A 25,333-nucleotide genomic window follows, 5' to 3' on the forward strand; every position below is an offset into this window, starting at 1 on the left:
AATCATCTACTATGAGTTGCTCCGCTACGACCAAACTCTTAATTCGGGTCTGTGTTGCTAACAATTGGATCGACTGAAGGAGAGAATCGCTAAGAAGCGGCCAGTTCGGTCAATTGGAGTGGTACTGGCTTCCCTCAGGATAACGCTAGGCCAAACATATCGACAGTGACTCGTGAGAAGCTGCCTCAGAGTTTCTTACGTATCAAAATTATAGTCCGGACTTAGCCCTAAGAGACTATTATTTGTTTCTGTCTACGGCAAATAGTTTGGTGGAGAAAAATTCGTCTCAAGAGAATGTTACGAAAATCCACTGCACCAGTTTTTCGCCAATAGAGACGAGAGTCTCTTACTATAACAGCTCTATATTTTTCCGAAAGGTACGCAATATTATTTTCCACCTGCAGTCCAAACTCTCTTCAAGCACAGCAGAGTCTTCTGCTTCACAGTATTCGTTCCAACCTTAAAGCGTCACTGATGCGGAAATAATATTTTTGATAAAAGTAAAACACAAATCGCAGACAAACTACTTGCAACACCCTTAATCCCTGCCAAAATGCCGCCACCTTGCCAACACCACCAGATAAGTAGACAAAAAACACACAAACAACAAATTTACTTGACATACTTTCTGTAATGTAAATAATATTGCATTACAATAACAACAACAATACAAAACTATAGCAAATAAAATACAATGGAAATGGGAAGCAAAAATATTAGTGACAAACAAAAGCGCTGACGTTGACAAGCTATTAATATGTGCAACAACAATAACAACAAACATATTAGGAGACAATAGCAAATCTTCACATGTGGAAAGCATATCCTTACAACATAAACACATATGTACATACATACAGACTTGTGTGCCTATTGTAAAAGAAGGCGAGTGAAAGCATGTTGCTTAGAGAGCGGGAAGAAAAGAATGAGAAATCTGCAAAACACTAATCTGATGCCTTTCAACGCAAAACTAAACAAGGATTCGATATGAATCAGGACATGCGAATATATAAAATATATATGTATGTATGTGTGTGTGTTTGTTGCGTGCGCCTGAGTGCGTGCAGATTGTAGATACAACAGCCGCCTCTGACACAGTGATTACACGCTTCGACGCCATCGCTGCTGATGCATTTCGAGTACCAAATACACGCCGATGTATGTACGTATATCAACTCTCGCAGCAGCGGTGTGTTAATCCAGCTGGTGTGTCGTGTCATCATCGCGCAGAGTGGGCGAATTTTTGCAGACACAAAGCTAGGTTCATTGTTTGCTGAAGGATTCTAATGCCGATAGATGCTTATAAATATATGTACATATATACGAGGGTGGTCCGATAATGATTTAGCCTTCGCACTCCGGAAAGCCACCTCAAGCGTGATAGCACTATCCGGCAGAGTTAAAGCTTTGGTTAAAAGATACTGAAAAGAACTTTGTTTGTGCGGCTTGGTGATCGTCGACGAGGCGTGGATCCACTGGTGCCTACCAGAGACCAAGGAACCGAAGATTGCTTGCGTACCGGGTCTTACCTGAAGAAATTGCTCCGGAGATGGCGAGAAATGTCCTATCGGCTTTCGGGAGATCGAGGAACTGTCGAAACAGTGGACTTTTCCCGACAAAAATGCTCCGAAGACGGTGAGAAATGTCCTACCGGTTTTCTGGGATTCTTAAGATATGATCTATATTGAAAACGTTCAGAGTCTGGATCCATTAAGTTTTAAAATTATGCTCTGCCGCCTTCGTCTTGGTCAAATTCGTCGAATTAGATCCCGAACTTCTGTCTCAACCACCGTATTCTACTTTTAACGCCTCCAGAAAATTTATTTTTCAGTCAGGTCAAAGAAGTTGGAGCATCTCAGAGATAAGTATATCGAAATATAGGAGGATGTTGAAAAATAGTTTGCCATTTTTTTTAAATTTTCGTCCTTCGGAAACAGTGAGTAACTATTAAGGGAAAAATGAGCTCCGAAGACGGCGAAAACCGAACCTAAGAAACTGTCAGACCTTTGTGTCTACGACATCTAATAGCTTAAAGAATTAACCCGTTTGCGAAAAATTAGTGTCTACCGCCTTCGTTTCGACCAAATTCGTCGAATTGGAGCACGAACTTCTGTTTCAACCACTTCTACTTTGAAAACCTCCAGAAAACATATTTTTCAGTCAGGTCAAAGATGTTGTAGCAAAGACAAGTGCATCGAGCTAAAATAATACGTTGAGAAAAATGGTTTTTTCTTTCAAAGTCTGTGTTTTTCTTTTGTAATACCTACAGGACCACCCTCCTATGTACCACATTTATGTATGTAAGTACTTTTTTCTATTGTTGCCACTGATTAGGGGCATTTTGCTGTATAATTGGTCGTGTCACATTCCTCAACTTTCTTGCATTCTTTCTTACTTTTGGCCTGACACCACTCTCACATTCTTATACTCTTTCTGCTTAACCTAACTTTTGATTTATTTTGTATGTGTGGTTGCCTCGTTGTTGTGCATTGTTATTGCTATTGTTAGGTTGTAAGTAGTGGGAAAATTATTGTCAACAAGTCTTAGTGGCATTAGTGATTATGTTTCTTTACTCTCTCAAAAAAACATAAATCCTCATAAGTAATGTGGGACACTTTGAGACACAACAAAAAAATCTTGCAACCGTGCTGTATGTACCAGTACTTTTCTTAAATAAAAGTGAAAAAAATGTATGAATTATTGCAAAATAATTGGCTGCCTAAAAGTATTGCGCAATACATTACCGCAATCCATGTGCTGCCATTACTATTTATTTTATCCTTTATTCTTATCAAGGGTTGGCAAATTTAATGCTTCTATTGATTTTTGAGTCAGAGATACTTGAGTGAAAAGATTCATGTAACTCTGAAAAGGGGCTTGTTGCTGATGGCTTTTTATTTGGAGAGGAGTATTAGAGGTGATGGTATCGAAAAGGTATATTATTCACTTGGTAAAAATAAATCTCTAACTGTTCAGTCCGCTGTAATGTCGAGAGGTTGATCGTTTGTGAACGATGGTGAATTGTGGTCGAATAATTTCCAGTTGACCACTTATTGTAGCAATCAGAGCCATATATCAGAAATAATGCGTCTTGTATTCTCTTTAAAAGTGTCAATGGTCTCGGGCTTATCTGTGTATACAAGTAACTTCACGGAACCCCCAAAAAATAGTCCATCGCTGTTAAATCGCATGATCTTGGAGGTCACGGCAAAGACCCACCACGCGGGACAATACCCTTACCAAAAGTTTCTTGCGAGATGATGATGAACTGATGAAAACCAAAGGCCGTCCACATCAACATCCTGCAATTCAGGCAAGATTACACTTAACTCTATAGCATTTACAATTTACTGCAACATTATGGCCGGTTTTCAAACAATTTCTCTCTGAGGATATGACGGTGTCACAACAATATATTAATATAATGTATATAAAATAAACGCTACAATTTTTTTTAATTGTTTGTTTGTATTCAACTAAAAGGGAGCTTCATCTCTGAACAAACATTGTTTTTTCATTGCCGAACTGAATCATTATTTTGGTTATAAATTTGAAGGATTTTCCGGAGTGAGTCTGTTCATTATGAAATGACCAACCAAACTGAGTATGAATCAATTGACAGCTGTGTAAAGGATTGACTCCAAAAAGGGTATTGGCTCATTGAAAACCATTCGTCTGTACCGGTCACATCTCAGTTTGGCGGAAGCTTGACAGCAGAGGAAAAAATGCACTTTAACTTCCTCCATTCTAATTTGTGATTTTTTAGCCTCACCACATGTTTATATATTGGACAGCAACCAGTCAGAACACATACAATTAAGGCGAGGTGAATATTGCTAGGGAGATCTCTCAGCGGCACACGTGTTGCTTTACCAGGCTCGCGTGAGGTCCGTAGATCCCGCACTAGATTACAGGAGGACATCGATTCATTCCGAATTTGATTGCTTGCTTCTCTAGCTAGTTGATAGGTTTTGTAATATGCGGCAATTCCGCTGAGACTAGTTGCCCAAACAAGTTGGGTAAATAAGCAGCTTAATGCTATTGATAAAGATGGCCGGTTTCCTTGTCCTTTGATTCATCTTGAATACACTGAGAGTCGCTGTAAGTGAAATAATTAGTTTTACTCTATACAGTTATTCTCATGAAATAAAGGGTCTACCAAAAAGAGCCATGTGATGTTAAAGCGAAATAAAATACTCAAACTTGGTCATAATGGTTTCTGTTTTTTTTTTTGCTCGTAGATAACTATACCATTAATGAATCAAACACGCTATTTTTCGATAACCCGGTTCAGCATTTCGCCTGGAATTTCAGCTTTAGTGCTCTGAATGTTGTCGTCGAGCTCCTCGATCATTGTTGATTGACTATTATTAAACATACCCCCAGAAAAAATAATCTAGAGGCGTTAAATGGCATAATCTTGACGACCATTTGGCTAGATCGATACTCGAAATTAACGAGTCGCCAAACTTTTTCCGCAATGTTTAGACGTGGAGCATGAAGACGATGCTTGATGGAAATAGAGATCGTCCACGTCGATTTCATCAAATTTCAGGAAAAAATTCGGTCAAAATCCTGTAAAAATACTCGCTGTTGATGGGAGCGACATTTCCCACCTCATTTCGAAAGAAATCAGGTCCTATGATGCTACCCTACCAAAATCTGCATCAAATGGTAAATTTTTAAGAATCCAATTGCATTTCCTGGACCTCACGAGTATTTAACTCACCCCAATAAGGACTAATTTCTTTGCTGACGAAGCCATTATGCTGGAAATAGATCTCAACTGAGATAATTTTTCATTTAGTCTAGCCAGGGGAGAACGCGAGTTTACGTGATAATCTTGCACAATTTTCAAGCGTTTTAGCAAAGTGAAACATGAGAGGATGAAATGGCAAACCTTATTGAATACTCTGACAAAATTTGATACAAATCCGTAAACAAACATGGCCGCCACGATCTGTCAAAATCAGGTCTTCCTTATGGTGTCCTTCCACACCTGATCTCTTTAACAGAGAAGAGGTCTTTCTCTTCTCAGTGTTCAATATGATAGGTCTTTCTCTTTCTCTGTTTCCCACTGCGGGTACTGCGTCCAATACTTTCAGAACTGGAGTGTATTCATCCATTCGGACGACATGACCTACCCAGTTTAGCCACCGTTTCTTAATTCGCTGAACTATCTCAATCTCGCCTATATCTCGTACGACTCATCTTTCCATCAACTGTGGCACTCACTGTCGCCAATGCGCAAAGGACCATATATGTATCTTCCGGAAAACTTTTCTCTCGAACACTCCTAAGGTCGAGTCGTCAAATGACGTCATTGTCCTTGCCTCTTCACCATATAGCTGGACGGAAATGAAGAGGGACTTGTAGAGTTTGGTCTTTTTCGTCTGGACAGGAATTTATATTTTCGACCTTGAACACCCCGATTAATTAGTCTAAGAAGCTAGTGGATTTAGCCAAGTCCGTCTTTCTGTTTGTCTGTATATACGCGAACTAGTCCTTCAGTTTTGAGAAATCGCACTCAAATTTTGCACATGTAATTTTATTTGACGAGGTATGTTCATCAACTTTAGCAAGGATTATTGCCCAAGAAAACATTACAACAGTCGAGGAAATTTTACACATAGAATCACTGTGTCATATGGCTGTCATATAAACTGAACGATCAAAATCAAGTTCTTGTGTGGAATCTTCTTCATTTGTGAAGGTTATACAACCTTCAACGCAATCGAAGTTAACGACCTTCTTGTTTATTATTCTTTATTTTCTCCTCAATTGAAGTAGACTCAGTTCCTTCAAATTTACTTAAAGTTCGCTTCTTGATCTTGGTCAGAGAACTAACGATCCAACATAATTTCAGTTTTGTATTGCAAACTTTTTTGTTAAGGCTAGGCCCAGAAGTTGAATTGGTCTGTAGAATTAAATTTAACGCCTCTTGGGACTCCCGAAGGACTTACCTTCCCGTTCGATTCCTCTCATTGTCTTTAGCTTAAGTGTAAGCGATAACAGATAACAGTAACATAATTTAATTAAGAAAATCGTAATTGTAGCAAAAATTACCGCCGAGGGTACTTTGATGTTGGCGATTTCACCGCTCATCCTCTCCCATAACTTTGTGCTCGATAATGCAGTTGAAACTTTAGACGACTGTTTTGTGTTTTGTTCTTCTGCAGCAAGCAACGATATTAGCAACAACAACTTCAAACAATACTTACAATAAATAATTAAAGTTTTCTTTTGCTCATCATTACAATAGCCTGGCGATAACCTAATTACAAAAATACAACCACAACAAAAGCAGTATTGCGGCATATTGACAGTTTGAAAGGAGTCGAAGGCGGCGAGCGGGGTTCATTTAGTAACTTAAACCAACTGCGCTCCGAACACCATTTATGCGGCATTAAATGCATATTTAGTTGCGTGTACACGAATCATAATAACTTCAAAACAATATTACGCTGAGCCTTAGATCCCGCACGCCTTACGCCTTACCCCTTCTAAATGAGTTTTTCCAACTTTTCGCAACACGAGCTGGCGGCGCGCGCTAACTGTAACCCGACGAAGTGCTGGGGAACGGGTTTCATTCCTCCCCAGTTGCTACGATTACATTGCCATTGTGTCTAATAACCATTCAAGTATCTAAAGCAAATTCCTCGCAGGAGTTATTATCCTTGTCGATGGCACTCATTTGCGCAGCTAACCGAAAAGGGCATAGTACAAATGTACACCGAACGGAGTAGCCGGCGGTTGGGCGGTTGGTTGGCGTCGCGTGTGTTCAGGTGTATTTGATTTCCATCTAAGACTTTTCAAATACTTTTTTAAGATGCACAATAACTCGTGGCAATCGTGCGCGCAGTAATTAAAATTTACAAAAACAAAGCAAGCAATAATTTCAGATACCTCAACCTTGCCTTAATGAAAATGTGAGTATTTTTAGATGGTTTCGAAAATATAACCCAAGTATTTTTTTTGTTTTTTTCTTTGTAATATTTCTATATTAAATGTTATTCTTCTGTGGTGTGGCAGTGGCAAGAAGTCGTTTGTATGTTTTCCATTTTAATTTGCTTGTGGAATTTTTTTTTTTAATTTACTCAAGTTCGAATTATGCTTCAAATTTCTTCACAAAAATTCAGGAAAGTACCCAAACGAATAGGTTTTATGAGTTCGCCTTAACCTCATTAAGCTCAAATAATACTTCACTCAGTTTGAAGGATTAAGAAGATATGTCATACTACAACTTGTATCCAAACAGCTTCCTAAAAATGGAAACGTAAAATGTTTCAAACTTTCATAGGAACGGCTCGTAAATCTTTGAGCAGTATTTACAGACTGTTAGGGCCAAATCAACTCTGCTCGTCACCCTGATCATTTACTATATGTATACTTATGTACTTTATTGGGTTTCCGAAGTATTCTTCTACATATTACAAACTTAGTGTCTAACTCAATAAGTCCAGTTGAGGTGTTTGTAATAGGTATAAATGTGTCATTAATTTTAGGATTCTTGTACTGCGTTTTTGGCCTACATATAACTCCACAGAAAAACAGTAAAAAAAATGTAACATTTTATTACATTCTCTCCCATTGTTTGCAGCTTTACAACCTTATACATTTTTCTTTGAATTCTCCAATTCTATTCTTTTTTATATTAATGCATAATTCCTTGGATAACTAGTAAATCATTATAGTATTTAAAACCACAAATAAATTTCATCCCCTTCTAAGTATGGCCCAACCGATAAAACGTACTTTTGCCAATGCTTTTTTAAGCCCTCGATACAGTCAGAATACCATATTGCGTCTCAGTATTAGCGTTTTGAGGCGAATACGATGTTTGACGATGTTGAAGAAGACTTTGGCAAAAAGTCGCGAAGAGCCAATGCAATTTGACATGGTGCAATATCGTGGTGAAGGAACCCAAAGTTGTTCGCTCATAATTCCGGCTGTGTCAGACGAATAGTTTGACGCAAACGATTTATAACGCTGAAATAATATCATTTATTGACATTTTGGCCCGACGGAGGGAATTTAGAGCGCACCACACCTCAACCATCTCCTCACCTTACTTTTTGATCACAGGTATACTACTGTTAACAAAAAATAGTAAGACTTTGTTCAAAATTTTCAAATTCTTAATTTATTCTTCGAAGTCTATATCGTCCCCCTCAAAGTAATCTCCGTTGGACCAAATAAACTTGTGCGAGCGTTTTTTCCAATCCTCGAAATAGCCTTCAATGCGCGTGGAGATTCACGGTTAATGTCATCAATTGACACAAAAAGGTTTCCCCGAGGCGGTTGTTTGAGGTTGCTAAGTACCCAGAAGTCACAAGGTCGTTGGTAGCGGCACGATATTATTGAAATTTTTGCGAAAAACTGAGTACAGTATGCGACGGTAAATTTTCGTGTCAACATAACCTTAATTTTTGATCTGCTTTTATGAAAGCATAGGTATAAGACTCATCGCCAATAATAATACGTTTCAAGAAATCCTGACAGACGTAAATGCGACGTTGTTTTTCGAGAAAAATTAGTGATTTTTAACCAATCGTGCTTTCACTTTTCTTAGGCCCAAGTGGTCTTTCAAAATGGTTTTCACTAATCCTTCAGATCTTCCAATGATGCCAAAAAGATCTCTGACTGTCGTTTCTCAAGCACTTATCTCTTTATTTTGTTGACGTGTTGATCATCAGTTGATGTTGATGGCCATCCCGGACGTGGTCCATCATCAACGCGCTCTTGACCCTCTTTGAATAATTTGTACCAATCAAAAGCACTTGCCCGCGACAAATAATCATCACCGAAGGTGTTTTCCCAACATCCTAAAATTTTCGGCTTGATTTTTTTGTACTTGATTTTCCATTTGAGCGCATAATATTGTCATTGAGATTGCTGAAATTGATCACGGCATATGGAATATTCGCGAAGATCTAAACGAATACTATTTTTAATGCAATGACGCATAATTCATTCATAAAATAAATATTAGATTAAGAATAAGTACACATGTATGTATATACTCGTACATATGTATAGTATATATATTTAATATCAAGTTCAGAAGTTAGCCAACAAGCATAAAAACCGAAGCGTAAATGTAAACAGGGTCGTGGATACTATTTTTTAAGGGAGGGTTGCAGTTATCAGCGGATATTCTCTTATGACTGTTCTAACTAAGGTTATTTTTTACGAGGTTGGTGCGATAAATATAATATTTTACCTAGAAAATTATTTTAATACTTATATGATTGTAAGACCGATAGATTCACTCGACCTGCAATGATCCAATTTCTTTAAGTTATCTGAAAAATACGTTTTCTAGAGGTCCACAGAAGATCTCTCCTCATTCGACTAAATTTTCTGTTCGATACGTTACTTTACATAAACTAACTCACATAAACCAAATCTCGACAAATACTTTGGAGATAGCAGAACTTTGTAGTCTAGTCTGACAATTTTGTCGTATCAACCTCGGAGGTATGAGCCGATGCATTGTCATGCTTTAAGCGCACTCTCAAAATGAGTTTGTTTTTTAGTAATTCGGCTTAGTAGAGCCTTTTGAAACTCGAAACTCATTACCTTATATAGCGCGATTCCCATTTTATAAAGAGATTTCTTAACATTTGTTTAGAGTAATAATAATCCACCTCACCCAGTTTCATGCTGGACTACCTTTTTATATTTTATACATAGACCCTGCCTGAGAGAAGTAACATGTTAGCTGTCATCAAAATCAGTTATTGGTTGTCACAGAAAACGAGCTTTTCGACGGGTTCGGACCTAAGGAAGAAGGGAGTTAAGTGAGTTGGTTTCATGAGGCATTCAAAGTGGTGGTTAGTATCGTGCGGAACTTATTGCTTGCAGTTGGTATGTCTGGGTATGTCAGAGTTCGGTACTTTGAAGTTGGCTATGTCAAAGTCAATTCTGAATAAGTAGGAGTTTAACCTGCGCTAGAGTCACTATTGTTTTAGGCGGCAACTTGAGCTCTTATTCCGTAGTTGGTGGAGTTTAGACTCGAAGTACACCATTCACTGTTAACAGCTCGGCTGTGAATAGCGTTCAATGCCTGTTGAAAATTGGTTGCGACCGAAATTCTGTTCGGAATATTTTTGTATGTCGCAATACGTTGAAGAAATATTCTCCTGATGTTCTTACATAGGAGGAGGTTCCTCTTCATGCAAGGGACTGTAGATATGGTTTCTACGAAAATTGTTTGTAGAGGTCGGTGTGATGATCCTTTACAGATATTGTCTGGTGTGCGGTATTCCATCAATTCCTTTATCCTATGCCGTTTATTGTCTAATACGCCCGAAGCTGGACGGTATGACGATACTACCGTCAGAGCAGCTTCTTCTAAGGCTTTACGTGGCGCGATTAAGCAGTGCATCTAAGTACCTATAGAACCACCCTCGTACATATTATACCGCGAGTTAGATCACTTCATGAAAACATGAAAATAATATCAATTGTAATTTACAAATGAGCTGTGACGATTTGCATTTATTTTTGCAAAATATTTACATAAATTAATACAAACTAACATATGAACATATATGTATGTTCATATACAATTGTACTTGCTCATGAGCAACGCTAATATTGTTAATGAACAAGAATCTGTAATTTCAAGTACTCAATTAGTCGAAGTACAAACGTATGACGTGAGCTTTAAAAAAACATGAAGCTGCCTAAGTGTACTTGATTCCTCGAACCACTGGGCGAGTCAACGAAAACCTGATAATTTCGAATAAACAAACAGCAAATACTACAACACTATGACTTATGAGATAAGCAACTTGCGCGACGTGCTCAGCTTTCAGCACGACGCTGCTTAACTACTGCCGCGTTTTGTTGGACTTCGAAACTCGCAATCAGTTTCGATTTTCAAGCGCTTCTGAGAAGTTTACTAAATTTCCCCGTTAGTGTTTATTAATATTTTTTAAATTTTCTTGCAATAAAAATAAGCAAATAAAAAGTATGCGTTTCCTCAACGCTTTAGCTTTACTCTGCGCGGTGCTAATTCCGCCCAGCGCCTTAGCTGCCGATAAGAACTTAGTGTGTTTCTACGATTCTGCGAGTTATCTGCGTCAAGGTATTGCATTTTACTATATATTTTTAACAATACAACCCAAATAAACCCACACGCTTCACCGACAGGTTTCGCCAAATTATTGCCCACGGATCTGGAACTCGGCCTTAACTTCTGCTCGCACCTTATCTACGGCTATGCTGGCCTTAAACCGCAAACACACGAGGTCTACAGTCTCAATGTCGATCTTGATATGTTTCATTATCACGAGATTTTGCTGCTGAAGGCGAAATACCCGAAGATGAAGGTGTTTCTAAGCGTTGGCGGCGATCGTGATGTGGACGAAGCGAATCCGCTCAAGTATCTAGGTCTCTTGGAGAGCGGCAAAGAGGGCCAACAGAGTTTCATTGATAGCTCTATTGCGTTGCTGAAACGTAACGGTTTTGATGGCTTGGATTTGGCCTTGCAATTGCCACGCAACAAACCGCGCAAGGTGCATGGCACTGTAGGCTCTTACTGGAAGAAATTTAAGAAGCTCTTCACTGGCGATTTCGTTGTGGATCCGCAGGCTAGTGAGCATAAGGAACAGTTTACAGATTTTTCAAAGAACTTGCGTGATGCCTTGCAGCGTGCGAACCTTTCGTTGGCGTTGACCGTTTTGCCGAATGTCAATTCGACCTGTGAGTATTATATAGAGGATACTAGAAAGTTTTCATCTGATCTCATATTTTTTTGCAAGGAAAATCTGGTAGTCAGAGGAGTTTTGATAGTCAACAGATTACTTATTTGTAGCATTTATAGCTCATAGTTCAGAACCCCAAAACTTTCATCTGGGGTCATATTTGTTCGGAAGTAAGTTCTGGTAGTTAGACGAGGTTTTATAGTCAGAAGCTTACGTATTTGTGACATTTATAGGTCACAGTTCAGAACCCCAAAAAAGTTAATGAGCTTAAGTTGAATTTACTTCACAAACGTTTCTTGTTTCTTTGCTATAGTTTCTGGTTTAGGTATCGAACTCTGTGATCTTGTTATGACTTCAATATTTAGTGAACTCAACTTGACACTTGACCGTACCGACAAAGCTCGGGTCCATTCAACTATGCGTACACTGGTGTTCTAACCTAAATACAGAATTTAATTTTCTCAAGCTTGAAAACAATGTTGGGAGTTTACCAGCGTCTTTAAAGCAGTTTGGCACTTCGTTACATTCTGTAAAAGTTCACTATTTAGATTTCACTTCTTTTTGCTTCTTCTTAGATCAATACCGTGACATAGAAAACTTAAGTTTTAAACATAAAACATCTTAGAAGGAAAGCCAAATTTCTACGTTCCACTTTAATCTCCTTCAAAGTGTTAAGAAAATGGATTCATCTCATTCCATTCGCTCATTTTTGTTTAAGGGTACTCAGTAAATAAATATTTTGGTCATGAAATACTTACGTCTACTATCTACAGGGTATTTCGATGTGCCCAAAATCCAAAACAATTTCGAGTTCATCAATCTACGGACCCTTGATTTCCTCCATTCCATTTTGATCACCTTCAAAGCTTTTAAAAAATTATCTCATCTCATTCCGTTCGATGGCGTTGGCTTCATTGTCTTTAGTAAATTTATTTTTTTCGCCACTCAATACTAACGTCTACTATCTACAGGGTATTTCGATGTGCCCAAAATCCAAAACAATTTCGAGTTCATCAATCTACTAGCCTTCGACTTCCTTACGCCGACACGCAATCCCGATGAAGCCGATTATACCGCACCAATCTATCCGCTCACTGAACAAAATCGCCTACCACACTACAATATCGAATACCAAGTCGACTACTGGTTGAAGAATCAATGTCCCGGCGCTAAAATCAATCTCGGCATTGCCACCTATGGACGCGCATGGAAATTGACACCGGATTCAGGCTTATCAGGCGTTCCTGTCGTGGCGGAAACTGATGGACCCGCACCAGCTGGTCTACAATCACAAATCGCCGGCTTACTGAGCTGGCCGGAGATCTGCGCAAAAATGCCGAATAACGTGAATGCCGACTATCGCGGTGAGAATGCGCCGTTACGCAAAGTTACCGATTTGGAGCAGCGCTACGGCAATTATGCCTTGCGACCGGCGGACGAGAATGGTGAACACGGCATGTGGGTGAGCTACGATGATCCGGACTTCGCAGCGATCAAGGCGAGCTATGTGCGCACGAAGGGACTGGGCGGTGTGGCGCTCTACGATTTGAGCTATGACGACTTCCGCGGCTTGTGCACGGGTCTGAAATTCCCCATACTGCGTGCGATCAAGCATTTCTTATAAGTTTATTTGGTTAGGCTAAGCTGTACATATGTATGTGTTTATTTTTGTTAGTGGTTTTAGAAAATTTAATAAAATATAATATATAGCAATTGCTGCGTAGCTTTTAATTGATTAGCGCTATGAAAAAAGCACACGAAAATTCGCGCCGCCAAAGGCCTTCTTACTTGACCCTGAAAACGTGTTATTTGCGCCAACGATTACTCAACTCATGCGTTGTTGACTTCAATACATGTGTGTATGTATGTGTGTACGTGACTTGTTTATTACAATTATTTATTATATCGAACAATTCATACATTAAGTACCGCAACAAATCGCAAATCCTACTTTGCATACAAAATTTTGAAACAAAAATTCGAAAAAAAATACAAAAATGCTTTCATTATTCTCGTTGTCGTTTAATCCATATTAGCCACAGGCATTCCAAACAAGTTCGAGAACATTTATTTGCATTCAGAATCACGCATTCAATCGTAAATATTTACACTGTGCTCAGCTTTTCGAACGCTTACTCATCCACAATCAACTCAACAAACACCCCTCAAGCCCTTAGACCCCCAAATCCGAAAAACTATTAGTCTCCAACTACTGTCCGCAAAAAAAGTACCGCCCGCTAATCACATTCGCTCTATTTACGACTGCAGCCCCACTAAAAGCTCATGCGATCAGCTGTTCGCTCGTGTGCGTCGCACATCTCCACCCATCTCCAAAGCCATCAGCGCACACATGCGTCGAGCTTAAGCAGAGCTTTAGTAGCGCGAAGCTTGTCGCTCACTCTCCACAATCGCCTCAGGCCCAGCTGATGCCGTTTGCATACATTTAATCCACTTGCTGCTCGGTGACATTTATAGCTCTGTGATTTTAGTTTCAATTTTACTTTTGTTTTGTGCAGTTCGTTTCGTTGAGTCAATAAAAAGCGCTACGTACATATAGTATAATATATCTGCAGTTATTTTGACAACTTGGTAAACCAGTATTCATTGTAAGATGAAATTATTCGCCTTACTTTCACTGGCCTTAGGCCTGCTGGTGGCCCAAACGGGCGCCGCTAATCTCGTCTGTTACTATGACTCGGCCAGCTATATACGCGAAGGTGAGTACACAGTCGGAAGTTTATCTGACAAATATTTACTTTTCGAGATAAATCTCATTTACGACATTTATTTGTTTGTTTGCTCGCTTCATTATGGGTCTATGTACCATTGTATGTCTGTGCGTGTGGCCACTGAAAGTAAAAGCGCTAATTTATTATAATTTGAAGGTATTTTTTTTATTTCACGGAATTTTGATGTTTAAAAAATGAGGTTTGAAAACAAAGGAATGAGTATAGAAATTAAAATAATAGTATTTCGAATTTGAATTCGATAAATAGTTTTGAAAACGAGTAGAGAGAAACGAGAGAATGAGTATAGAAATTAAAATAATAGTATTTCGAATTTGAATTCGATAAATAGTTTTGAAAACGAAATGAATTATTTGTATCTCAGGTTAATTTTTTTCCAAGTCTGTTTGATTAGTAAAAATGTGTAATTGCTACGAATTTTATAAGGGAAATATGTACTTTCGAAAGTAAATCGACACTCGAGCTTAAAATCATGATTATACTTGTATATTTGGTTATGACAAATTTGTTTCAATTGAAATTCGAACATATTTTATTATTTTTAACTTAAAAGTTCTCAGGCATTCGTTCGTTCGTTTAGAGGTCTGAATCTCGTGAAATAGTTCACGCTCAGTAATAAAAAAAAATAATAATAATATATCGGTTATCGGTTTCAATATTATCAATATTTCAAGACCATACAATCAAATTTTTTAAGAAAATAATTCAATTTCACTACAAAACTACAAGTTGTTGAAGTAGAGGAGCATGCTTATTTTGTCATGATTTCCATTCTTCTGATCAGGAAAAATGGCAGCTACTCAAAAAAATCGATAGTTTTTTGTAAACTTTCAACTTTTCCGTATTAAAAAATTATTTTTTAAATCATAAATATTGAGTTTTGTTCTTTCTTGCCATAAAAATGTCATCATCATCAGCTTCTCTACCCGGTGCGGGTTCCCGATTACTGCAATTTATTTCTCTAATTATTTCTGTCCCTGTTTGAGTTCGCCAGCATCCTCGTTGCAACGCTTCAGCGTCCTAGTTCATTTCTTCAATCCATCTAAGTTTTGATCTGGCTCTGCTTCTGTTATACATATCAAAAACTCGTTTCAAGTTTCATTGGCTCCATTATGTGTCTTATAATGTTAAAATGGGTATACTGATTCATTATACCATCAATTTGACCAACAGTCCCACTCCATAGCACGAAAACTCACCCCACACATGGCATTACCTCCATCATGTTTTACTGTTTGTTTTGATGTACATATCTTGGATTTAAGGGTTGGCCTTTCACATGATGACCATCGGGGCCATTCCGATTTACTTCTATTTTATAGCTCCATCCAGAAAAGAGTATTTCCAAAAATTGTCTGCGATCTAAGAAACATTAATCCCGTTTCTAAAGAGTTCATACATAACGCACCTTCTTTCTGGAGGGAAAAATTGAAGTAGAAAAAATTCGTGCCAAGTTTCAAGTTAATCGTTTGTTTAGAACTTAAAATTTTTTGAAAAATATTTCGGAAAAAGTTGTTCCAAAAAACGTTTTTGAAGTTCCTCTAGACGTCTTATGTCAGATTCGTTCTGCTTAAATCGGCGAAGTTGGCACGACACTGATCGAACAGCAATTTTTCATATAATTCGAACTTAGAAAAATGCGTTCAAGCAGATATTCATTACTTCAAGCTATTAAAACATAAAGAAAATCATTCCTTTTCATTGGGGGCGTTTGGGCTTGCCTTTAAAGGAAGTCGTGAGCTGCTTAAGTCATATGTAAAAAAATCGTTTCTGGCCACTCTCAAGTGAACGGCGCTCAGAGAACTTCCAAACTTCGCCTAGAGAATTCCTAATTTGGTGACATTATAGTACCTTTTAAGGTTTAATGAATGGCATTTGCTTCTCCGCTTGCAATCCTTGAGCCAAATCTTTTTTTTTTTTTGTCAAAAATTTGCATGTTCGAAAATTTCGAAGAAAATTTCGAAAATTCTGAAGTTTCAATTATTCAATAATGTAAATACATAATAAATATACTATCACGAAAGTGTTAAATCGCTTGCCATTCCAAATCTATTTAATGGAAATCTATCTAATTAATTTATACCAGTTGTTTCCTCGATTAGTTATTTTCGTGAGTAAGCGATTGAAGGCTCCTGATATTATTCAGCTATTGCCAGTTACTTTTCCTTATACATATATTTGATCAGCTTCTATTTATTGAATCAATTAAGTATACAAAAAAGGTATAGGAGTATACATATACATATGTATGTACATATATATCTCGTGTTCACTTAAATATACTTAAGCAAATGCAGGTACTTTACTTGTAAATCTAACTGAAATCAATTATACATTTCCAAGGAAGTAATTAATCCAAAGTAATTGACCACATTCCTCTTGTTGATTACGACTTTAGCTACTCAAAGCTAGTCACAATCAATCAAGCTACAAAAATTATAATTTTGTTTTTTACTTTTACAAACATCAAACTAAATAAAAAGTGTGAATACTATAACCTATAATTGGCATACATATTTAGATACAATCTACAATAATATTGCTGACTTAGTAAGTAAACAAGTTTGGATCGAGAGCATCATGTGAAATTATCACTTAACGCGGCGGATGCTTGGTGTCAGCTGCTTATAGAGAGACGATTGACATATACATACATATGTATATATATTTAGAAAGAGAGATTGATATAGAGAAAGAGAGAACAGCAGCGAGTTAGGTCAATATCTTATCAGAGGGGGTCACGTTGTAAAGCAATAGACGCGACTTAGAATAGCGATTGTTTCAACAAACTGTTCCAATGAACTCGCTGCTAACACTCCAATGAACTGATATGTGCTTTTAGTATAAAAATAACATTTACATATGTATATGGTATATCTACTTTATAGTACTCAATACAAAATCATGTATGCTAATATTTATTCACACAACGCCAAATGCGCTCGCATTCAATTCCATAGAAAATAGAATAAACAGAATAATAAATACGGGAATCAGTATCAATTAAAATTCCTCACTGTGCACGGTCAAACACAACAAAACATATGTTGGGGTCGGTTTGAGTACGGATAGCACCGAAAATTAGAAGCGCTTGTGTATCGTAAATATTTAAAACAAATTTTTCAACTCCAAAGTTTCGAAAAATACATTGAATTTTGAACTTTTTGATATTGCGTGGTATTGTCCTCTAAATGTGGACCTTCTATCACATATATTGTGACAAAAAAGTACCTGAAAAATGCAAATAAAATTCAAAATATTTTATTATTCATCAAAATTGATTTCTTCGCCTTCAAAGTAATCCCCACCAGATACAATACTCTTAATGCCAATGTTCTCATGCAAATGCCGTTTGTCATTTTGGAACAAATTCATGATGCACCAAAGCACGAATATCGAAAAAAATAATGAGCACTATCTTGATTTTTGAGCGCCTTTGGTGTGGTTTTTTTGGTTTCGGCTCAATTTTTTCTCTCCATTCTGATTGTTGTTGACTTGTTGCATGTCAAACTCATAAACTCATGTCTCATCGGCAGTTATAAAGCTCTCGGAACCTGTTTACAGTACTCTTTTTGAAAAAAAAAAATCAACTTTATCGGTACTAATGAAGCAAGAACGCTTTTCATACCCAAAACATCCACTAAAATCATTCGAGCTCTTTTGCCATGAAGTTAGTTGCCAAGCAACTAATGCAAATGAAAATGGCTCCATTCTGTGTCTTAGTATATTAAAATGGGAATACTGATTCATTCTACCATCAATTTCGACTAACCTCCCCACTCCCCACTCCATACCACGAATACTCACCCCCAAACTATGACATTACCGCCATCATGCTTTTCTGTTTGTTTGATGTATCTTGGGGATTGGCCTTTCGGACGATGAACAGAGGTTTTACCATCAGGTCCATTCCGATTTACTTTTCTCTTTTCCAAAAATTTTCTGCGATTTGAAAAGTATTACTCCCGTTTCCAAAGAGTTCGTATGTAACGCACCATTTTTCTGGAGGAAAAAAAGAAATAAGGAAAATTTTACCCCCAATATTTGCATCAATAATCTCTGTAGATAGCTAGAGATGAATATTTTTATTCAAATTCATGTAAATATACAGTTCTGCCAAAATTTTCACATAATCCCTTCGAAGATTGGTATACCGAATGTATATTGTATCTCTGGACACGAACTTTTTTGTCATACTTTTGCCTAAGTTTAGTTTCTGATTTTTCCTAACCTCAAAACTGGCACTATATTAGTGTCGAATTCGCTGAGATATCTACCGGAATGGTACTTGGAAGTACCTGGAAGATACATATATATACCCGACCTCAAAGGGTAATTTTCCTGATGTAAATCGTACCAATCGTTTTTTTTTCAGTCCAACTGAGTTATTTGAGAAATAATATTAATGGTTCTGTCGCCGAGATCATGAGCTTCAATTTCAGGCATCAAATAGTCGGTGACAGCTTGACACGACTCACGCGTGATCTGTCAAAAAAAAAAACTATTGAAGAAAGTATCTCTAATTGGTTCACCCGTTTTATGTATTGTATGTATGATAGGTTTCATGATATCGCAGTATATAGAGTAACTTGAGTTTCTGAGTCTCATTCTGTTAAGGAAAATTGTGTTCGGGTACAAAACACAAACCCGGTAAACAATTTGTCGCATACAACTGACCGCCAACAATAGTCAACACACTTTAACCAAAAAACAAAAAAAAAAACAATATTATCAACTTCAGTGTGGATATACTAAGTTCTTCATTTTATTAACTGTCAAGCCGAGGTGTGAGTCATAACGCGATATTAATTGGAACGTGTTAATGACGCAAGCGTCAGACAGATAGTTATGAGGCGAGACAAAGTGGGGTAGCTCACCGGCATGAGTTTGTAAACACATTATTGTGTGAAAATAACTAAATTATTCATTTCAAACCAAAAACTACGCGCACAAATCTAGATTTGGATTGTATTTTCATTGTACTTTGTGGCATTTTGCTTATATTTTTCCATTCGGTACACACATTTACACATACTTCTAAGCAAATAAGTGTATTTTCCAGTGTTGGAATGATAATTTGTTGATTGTGTTCATCTATTGTGTTGTTTTCCTTTTGTGGTCCGTTTCGTACGAGCACATGTTTATATGCCACACCAACGCCACATTTACGTATAACCTTTGTGTTGTTGTTGTTTTGTATTTTCGTATTTTTGTCACGCATGCACGCACCATATTTTGATAAACCGCAATTGCACCGTCTTCAAAGTAAACAATAAATATTAATTTATTTTTTAAAATTCGTCACACCAAAACAAACGGCAGGACTTGGCAAACTGCTCACGCCCGACCTTGAGATCGCCTTGCAATTCTGTTCGCATTTGATTTACGGCTATGCCGGCATCAATCCCAACACCTATCAGGTGCAGAGTCTGCACGAAGACTTGGACGTCTACAAGCATCAGTATTCCGAAGTCACAGCGCTGAAGCGCAAATATCCAAGCTTGAAAGTATTACTGAGCGTTGGTGGCGATCAAGACGTCGATGCCGAGCATCCGAACAAATATCTAGAGCTGTTGGAGGGTGAAAAGGTTAAGCAGACCTCATTCATAAACTCTGCCTACTCGTTGGTGCGCTCGTATGGTTTCGATGGTTTGGATTTAGCCTTCCAATTTCCGAAGAATAAGCCACGTAAAGTGCACTCAGACATCGGCATGGTGTGGAAGAAATTCAAGAAGCTCTTCACGGGCGATTTCATCGTAGATGAGAAATCCGAACAGCATAAGGAAGAGTTTACCGCATTCGTGCGTGATGTGCGCAATGCTTTGCGTCCCGATAATATGATGCTCACGCTAACGGTGTTGCCGAATGTCAATTCATCGTGTAAGTTTGTGCAAATCAGAATTTAGTAAATTATTGAATATACCATGTACTCAACAAAACAAACAACTTATAGGGTACTTCGATGTGCCAGCACTCGTTGGCAATTTGGACTTCGTCACTTTGGCCGCCTTCGATTTCCTCACACCCGAGCGTAATCCAAAAGAGGCCGATTACACGGCGCCACTATACGAACTATACGATCAAAATCGCTTGCCACACTACAATGTTAATTACCAAGTAGACTATTGGCTGGCTCAGCAGTGTCCGGCCAATAAGATTAATGTCGGTATTGCCGCCTATGGACGCGCTTGGAAGTTAACCAGCGATTCTGGCATGACTGGCACGCCTGTCATCAAGGACACTGATGGTCCGGCACCGGCTGGCATGCAAAGTCAAAACCCCGGTCTACTCTCTTGGCCGGAGGTGTGCGGTAAGTTACCGAATCCGGCAAATACATATCTGAAGGGCGCCGATGCACCGTTGCGACGCGTTAGCGATCCCACTAAACGTTACGGCCCGTACGCCTACCGTCCGGCAGATGGTAATGGCGAACACGGCATGTGGGTGAGCTATGAGGATCCGGACAGCGCGGCCAATAAGGCGGCTTATGTGCACTCGAAGAACCTGGGCGGTATTGGCTTGTTCGACTTGAGTTACGATGACTTCCGTGGCCTGTGCACTGGCGATAAGTACCCCATTTTGCGTGCTGCCAAGTTTCGTTTGTAATACTTTAAGTTCTTCTATACACAAATTATCTTCGAATTTGCTTTTGTTGTATATTTTCACGCTCAATAAACAATGATTATTTTTTTACCTATAAAATTGTTTATATACTTATATATTTTTCGTATTATCGCAACGCTACGGCGCAGTGTTCCAATGATCTTGTTGAACCTAAAATATGCGCGCTGATAAGTTTCTTAGAAAGCTTACTAAAATTTACTCGAGCAAACAGTGAGCTCAGTTGGCAAAATATTATTTTCATTTCGTGTTTGTAGTCGGTTAGACGTCCAAGATGAAGGTTTTACTTCTAACCTTAGCATTTATTCTGGGTTCCGTGAACTGGGCCACAGCTTCCTTCTTGGAACGCAATTTAGTGTGCTTTTACGATTCAAAGGGCGTCACACGCGCAGGTTTACCGTTATATTTACCTACCTTACATTCCACTAAATAACTGTTTCATAGGTCAAGCAGAATTCAGCACGGCTGATTTGGAAATCGCGCTACAGTTTTGCACACACGTCATCTACGGCTATGTAGGCATCAAACCGGAAACCTTCCAGCTAATGAGCCTCAATGAAAATCTCGATATACAACGCCGTCACTTCGCCACCGTCACTGCGCTCAAAGAGAAGTATCCACATATCAAGTTTCTACTGAGCGTCGGCGGTGATCGCGATGCTGGTGGTCATGAGAAGTATATCAATCTGTTGGAGGCAGGTCGCCAGAAGCAAACCGCTTTCATAGATTCGGCGCGTGATTTTCTGCGTAGCTACAACTTTGATGGCATCGATTTGGCTTTCCAACTGCCACGCAACAAACCGAGGAAGGTGCACTCCGAAGCCGGCGCTGTGTGGAAGAGTTTCAAGAAGTTCTTCACTGGTGACTTCATTGTCGATGAGAAAGCGAATGAACATAAGGAAGAGCTCACCGATTTGATTAAGGATCTGAAGAACACGCTACGCACCGACAATTTACTGTTATCGCTGACAGTTCTACCGAATGTCAATTCGAGTTGTAAGTATTTAACAAAGTTGAAATTATGGTAGAAAACACGGAATTCGAGTAACGAAAACTCGACAATTTTACTGGCTTACTTCTTCCAATCTTGCTTGATTGATCTTTTTTATTCACGCTCTAACCACATTCCCACTTTCTTAGGGTACTTCGATGCGCCGGCTATAGCCGATAGTTTGGACTTGATAAATTTGGCTGCCTTCGATTTCCTCACACCTGAACGTAATCCCGAGGAAGCCGATTACTCCGCACCACTTTATGAGCTCTACGATCAAAATCGTCTGTCTCATTATAATGTTAATTTCCAAGTGGAGAATTGGTTGTTGCAACGTGTGCCCGCCGGCAAAATCAACGTGGGTATTCCTACTTTTGGACGCGCTTGGAAGATGACTAAGGATTCCGGTAACACTGGTTTGCCGGTAGTAGCAGCTACAGAGGGTGCAGCACCTGCTGGACCGATAACCAAAACACCAGGTCTTTTCAACTGGCTGGAAGTATGTCAACGTCTACCAAATCCATCCAACATCAATGCGAAAGGCGCTGATGCCCCACTACGTCGTATTAGCGATCCCACTAAACGTTATGGCACTTATGCTTTCCACACCGCCGATGAGGATGGCGCTAACGGTGTATGGGTAAGCTATGAAGATCCCGACACGGCGGCCAGCAAGGCGGGTTATGTCAAGGCGAAGAATTTAGGCGGTGTAGCGCTGTTCGATATCACTTTGGATGATTTCCGTGGTCAATGCACCGGCGACAAGTTCCCCATGTTGAGGGCTGTCAAATACAGGTTGCTTTAAGCGAGACGATTGGCGGAAAATCTAAGCCCTCTAAATGCAGTTGTTGCTTGATAAGCAAATGTGAAAATATATATTTTGTGAAACCTAAACGTAGTGCTATAGAAATTGTTAACTAACTACTTCTTTCTTGTGATTGTATTTAATAATTGTTAATATTTACTTGTTATCCGAGTTAAAATAAATCGATTAATTACTGACCTTTTAGTTTCAGTGTCAGCTAAGAAACCGACTTTTAGTCTGACTACCCGATGTAGTTAGTTACACTCAAATACGTCTTATGTGATCGAGGTATCCAAAGAATCCGAATTGATGACAAAAAACTGTAGTACTAAAATATGAAATTTATTATCGTCTTTCAGAATCACATTATTTTTGTACAACTGCTGTATAAGTCTGCAACAGAGCTTCTTTCGCCAAGACGTTGTTGAACGTTCTCCAACGTCATATTATTTAAGCCTTATGACTTCCTTAAGCCATGATGCGATAGTATGCAAGGCAGTGTTCACTGACCTAGCCTAGTAATAATCCTACAGGGATAGGGTTCTTTTCGCTGATACGTCTGTGCCTAGAGAGTCAATATCTAATGGCGGAGGCCGCCTTTGTATGATGATCGTTTGGAATTTCATCCATCCTCTTACCCTCCAGAAGCGTTAGTTCAGCGCCACCCTCGTGTTCGAACCACACTTCCTCGAACAGTCATTAAATACAAAAGACAGATTCGCCAATCGACGAACCGCTTACAGAACTCCCCAAATCCAATAGGACCGAGTCGTTGTTCATGGCCGTTTTACTACCGATATGCCGCACAGAAAGGTGGAGCACATCAGCTTTGGCTGATGTTGGTAGGATCCTGAGGACCACTGTCTCGAATCCATAATGCCTTTGGCTTCGCTTAGTGCACCAACGGATTCTGCATTTAGCAATATCAGAGCTTGCTGATTAGGCTCCGCAATCCGCTCTAGCCTTGTTACTCATTCATACATGAGTAGTGAGGAGTTTCAATATCTAATTTGCTCCTCCATCTCACTTGCTGAAGAAGGTTCTGCAGCCAAATGCGGGCTGTAGGGCATAGTGGAAAGTTAATTTTTTTCACAGCCTCCAATCTGATGGTGTTGCTTTAACTCTGCTTCTTTTTGAGACGCTTGCCGGCAAATTTCCGCCGACTTCACCTAATGTTCTCCGAAGGGGCTAACTACGGCTAGGGCAGAGGTTCGTTCCCTACCCTTGTTGTTGCTGTTGTAGCGGCAGAAAACATTCCTGATGTAATTTCGCGAAATGCTGCCGAGTTCACAGTCCTTGACCGGATGAAAATCCGGGTCCGTTCCGGTTACGTAGACCCAACTGTCAAGGAAACGGCTTAACTACTTTAATTTTCCGACGGTTTTGTCATCCTAAGAGCAGAACTCCGATCTAGGACAAAAGTGTCGATTTCGACTTTTCTTCACTTTAAATTGTCTCTCTTCTATCATCGTTTATTCTGTTTTGTATTGGTATTATTTGTTTGTTCATGCTGATTGGGTCCCAACTCAGAGCGCCTATTCGGCTCCCGAAAAGGTATCCGCCTTTAATGATTCCAAGGTTGGCTCAGTAACAAGGCCAAGGCCGAAGGTTAACGCATGTCCCTATGAGTCTATGGGTTCAGAGACAACCAGCGCAAGGAAATAGCCATGGGAAGGGTTAACTTACTCTGGGACCTGCCAAGAATTGAGGGGACGGAGGCAATTACGACATTATTTCGTCAGCTTCTGTTGGGCATTACTCCATAATACTCAGGTAGCAGAATGCCGCATTAACGAGCATAGGGTCCTACCAAAATCCTAAATGAGCTAAGACTACTCTGAGTCCAATTCAAAAGCTAAGATCGTGTAGCAGAAGCTGAAGGCCGTGCAGGGTGCAGGTCATTTAGTGTTACCCACGAGGCACCAACCGAAGCGAAGGTTGAAGATAATTTTTTATGAAGTCTAAAATAATGAAATTCGATTACTTTTGTCTCATTCTCAGCACAAATTTAGTTAAGCCTTACAATTAACTACTTTTAATTTATATTATCTAAGCTTCGGCTTGATTTATGACTTACCCATATACATACGTACTATCGAACAAATCTGTACTCAATTCTCTTTATGAATTAAGTATTTTGGTATTAGCCTGATACATTAACAAATTAATTTCTAGCGTCAAAACAAATCAAAAGCGAATCTAACTGCATACCGAAAAAACGCAAATGAAATCAAGTAATAATGTAATTAAAGGCGCTATTTACCTTAAACGGCAGTGCTGCTTAACGCCAGCGCCAATTCGACGCTACTTATGTGGCTCGCGCGAGAAATCAGCATTGAACAGCCAGTTAAGTAGCCAACTTAAGCATTAATTGCTTGCTTTCGGTTATTGGCGCCCACTGCCTTGACTATAGACCAACAAGCGGAGAGCGCCAGAGCAAACTGCGGTAATTTGG

At 39.0% G+C, this 25,333-nt stretch overlaps 3 protein-coding genes across 3 annotated transcripts; all 3 read left to right on the forward strand.

Annotated features, from left to right (window-relative positions):
• Positions 1-10,868: 10,868 nt before the first annotated feature.
• On the forward strand, positions 10,869-13,427 carry LOC120767331 (chitinase-like protein Idgf1). The gene is made up of 3 exons (XM_040093274.1): positions 10,869-11,095; positions 11,161-11,712; positions 12,686-13,427. The coding sequence occupies exons 1-3, from the start codon at positions 10,981-10,983 to the stop codon at positions 13,336-13,338; spliced, it is 1,320 nt and encodes a 439-aa protein (XP_039949208.1). The 5' UTR covers positions 10,869-10,980; the 3' UTR covers positions 13,339-13,427.
• A 734-nt stretch (positions 13,428-14,161) lies between these two features.
• On the forward strand, positions 14,162-21,154 carry LOC120767332 (chitinase-like protein Idgf2). Its single transcript, XM_040093275.1, has 3 exons — positions 14,162-14,431; positions 19,784-20,341; positions 20,415-21,154. The coding sequence occupies exons 1-3, from the start codon at positions 14,326-14,328 to the stop codon at positions 21,065-21,067; spliced, it is 1,317 nt and encodes a 438-aa protein (XP_039949209.1). The 5' UTR covers positions 14,162-14,325; the 3' UTR covers positions 21,068-21,154.
• Positions 21,155-21,322: 168 nt separating this feature from the next.
• Positions 21,323-23,076, forward strand: LOC120767329 (chitinase-like protein Idgf3). The gene is made up of 3 exons (XM_040093273.1): positions 21,323-21,474; positions 21,527-22,078; positions 22,223-23,076. The coding sequence occupies exons 1-3, from the start codon at positions 21,357-21,359 to the stop codon at positions 22,876-22,878; spliced, it is 1,326 nt and encodes a 441-aa protein (XP_039949207.1). The 5' UTR covers positions 21,323-21,356; the 3' UTR covers positions 22,879-23,076.
• Positions 23,077-25,333: the final 2,257 nt, after the last annotated feature.

Source organism: Bactrocera tryoni, chromosome 2, assembly GCF_016617805.1.
Source record: "Bactrocera tryoni isolate S06 chromosome 2, CSIRO_BtryS06_freeze2, whole genome shotgun sequence".
Taxonomy (NCBI): Eukaryota; Metazoa; Arthropoda; class Insecta; order Diptera; family Tephritidae; genus Bactrocera; species Bactrocera tryoni.